We start from the raw sequence: 1,274 nt of genomic DNA on the forward strand, positions 1-1,274 counted from the left end.
GATGCGGCATCCAAACAAGTCAAGTTATAAGGTTGTAGGATCCCGTTCAAGACGGTTGGTTCTGACCAACGAAGTTCAATTTTCGTGGCTGATATTGCTCTTCCCTCGGGCGGCAGTATCTTTGAAGGAGCTGTTAGTAATGACAAGTTATTTGTCGGAAGGAAATATGAATGTATTGATACAACGCTTCTTAATTTGATTTGGCTTTAACGACGCAATCTTCAAAACGGCTTTGCTTAAGTCTCCGTGACCCCAATATCGGCCGTGAAGGTCCGTTACCTATGTACGCATACCCCCTACTTTAAGCCATCCTACTGACATGTCTCTAAACGCATGCTACAAAATGCAATGGATAAAGCGCAATAGGCTTACCAGTCGGCCATGTTTTCATGTAACCTGTGTAATGCAAAATCGGGGTCCCGTCACCAGTTGCTTTTAAAATCACTTCGTATACAGTGTTGGGCTCTAGTCCATCAAGTTTAAGTTGTCCCGTGGTCACATTTGTAGCCTTTTTCGTAGTAGAAGGGTGACCAGAAGTCGGTTGTGCTGTTACTTCAATTTGTTCCGCTCCGGCCCCGGCCACTTCGTCGATGAACCAACTTAATCGAAGGAATGTAGAGCCGACGCGACTCCAATGAAAGTATGCCAGGAGTGGCTTCTCTGTTGTCCCCTGGTCTACCTCAACTTAAACACAATACGAATACAGGCGTTACCAAGCAAAAAAGCTCCAGGCATTCCGTTTTACTTAGCTACGACAATATGCAACATTGATGGCCCATACAGTGACAGTAGCTTTGATGGGTAACAGAACTTTTCATTGTTTGCCTTCGCGATGCGGATTTTACCAGTTCGTTTCATTAAGGTTAAGAATTAGTAACTATGATCCCTTAACATGGACTTGCGCACTGTAATCATACGTGCATGTGCAAAGAATTTTGAAGAAGTAAGTTGCTTATACATGCTAGACGACGCTACATTGTGTATTCCAGTAACCGCCATGGGTAAGTTTTGCGTGCGATTCCACTTATCGGCTGATATCTGTGGCCTACTTACTTATTCAATGTCCATTTAGCCACAAATTGGTAAAAAATTAAAATAAGAGACCGCATTAGTAAGCAAATCCTATCAATGCGATAATAAGAATGACTATAAGTGAATGGTTTAGACATGTTAAAATCATTGTAGAAAACATCCATGATGATTTATACAGTGCGTTAACGGTAGGCTGAGGTTGAAGGTGAAGCTACACTGTTAAGCTTCTGCGTCAAAGCTAC

General features: G+C 42.5%; 1 protein-coding gene across 1 annotated transcript in view; it reads right to left on the reverse strand. All coding sequences in view use genetic code 11, as the record gives it.

Annotated features, from left to right (window-relative positions):
- Positions 1 to 1,274, reverse strand: part of EGR_04900 (hypothetical protein) — a gene marked incomplete at both ends in the record, with an annotated part of 7,156 nt that overhangs the window by 1,903 nt on the left and 3,979 nt on the right. Inside the window, one exon of the mRNA XM_024494149.1 lies at positions 1,054 to 1,122. Within this exon, the coding sequence (XP_024351386.1) occupies positions 1,054 to 1,122 (69 nt within the window). The remainder of the gene's footprint in view (positions 1 to 1,053; positions 1,123 to 1,274) is intronic.

Source organism: Echinococcus granulosus (assembly GCF_000524195.1).
Source record: "Echinococcus granulosus chromosome Unknown EG_S00033, whole genome shotgun sequence".
NCBI classification, from domain to species: Eukaryota; Metazoa; Platyhelminthes; class Cestoda; order Cyclophyllidea; family Taeniidae; genus Echinococcus; species Echinococcus granulosus.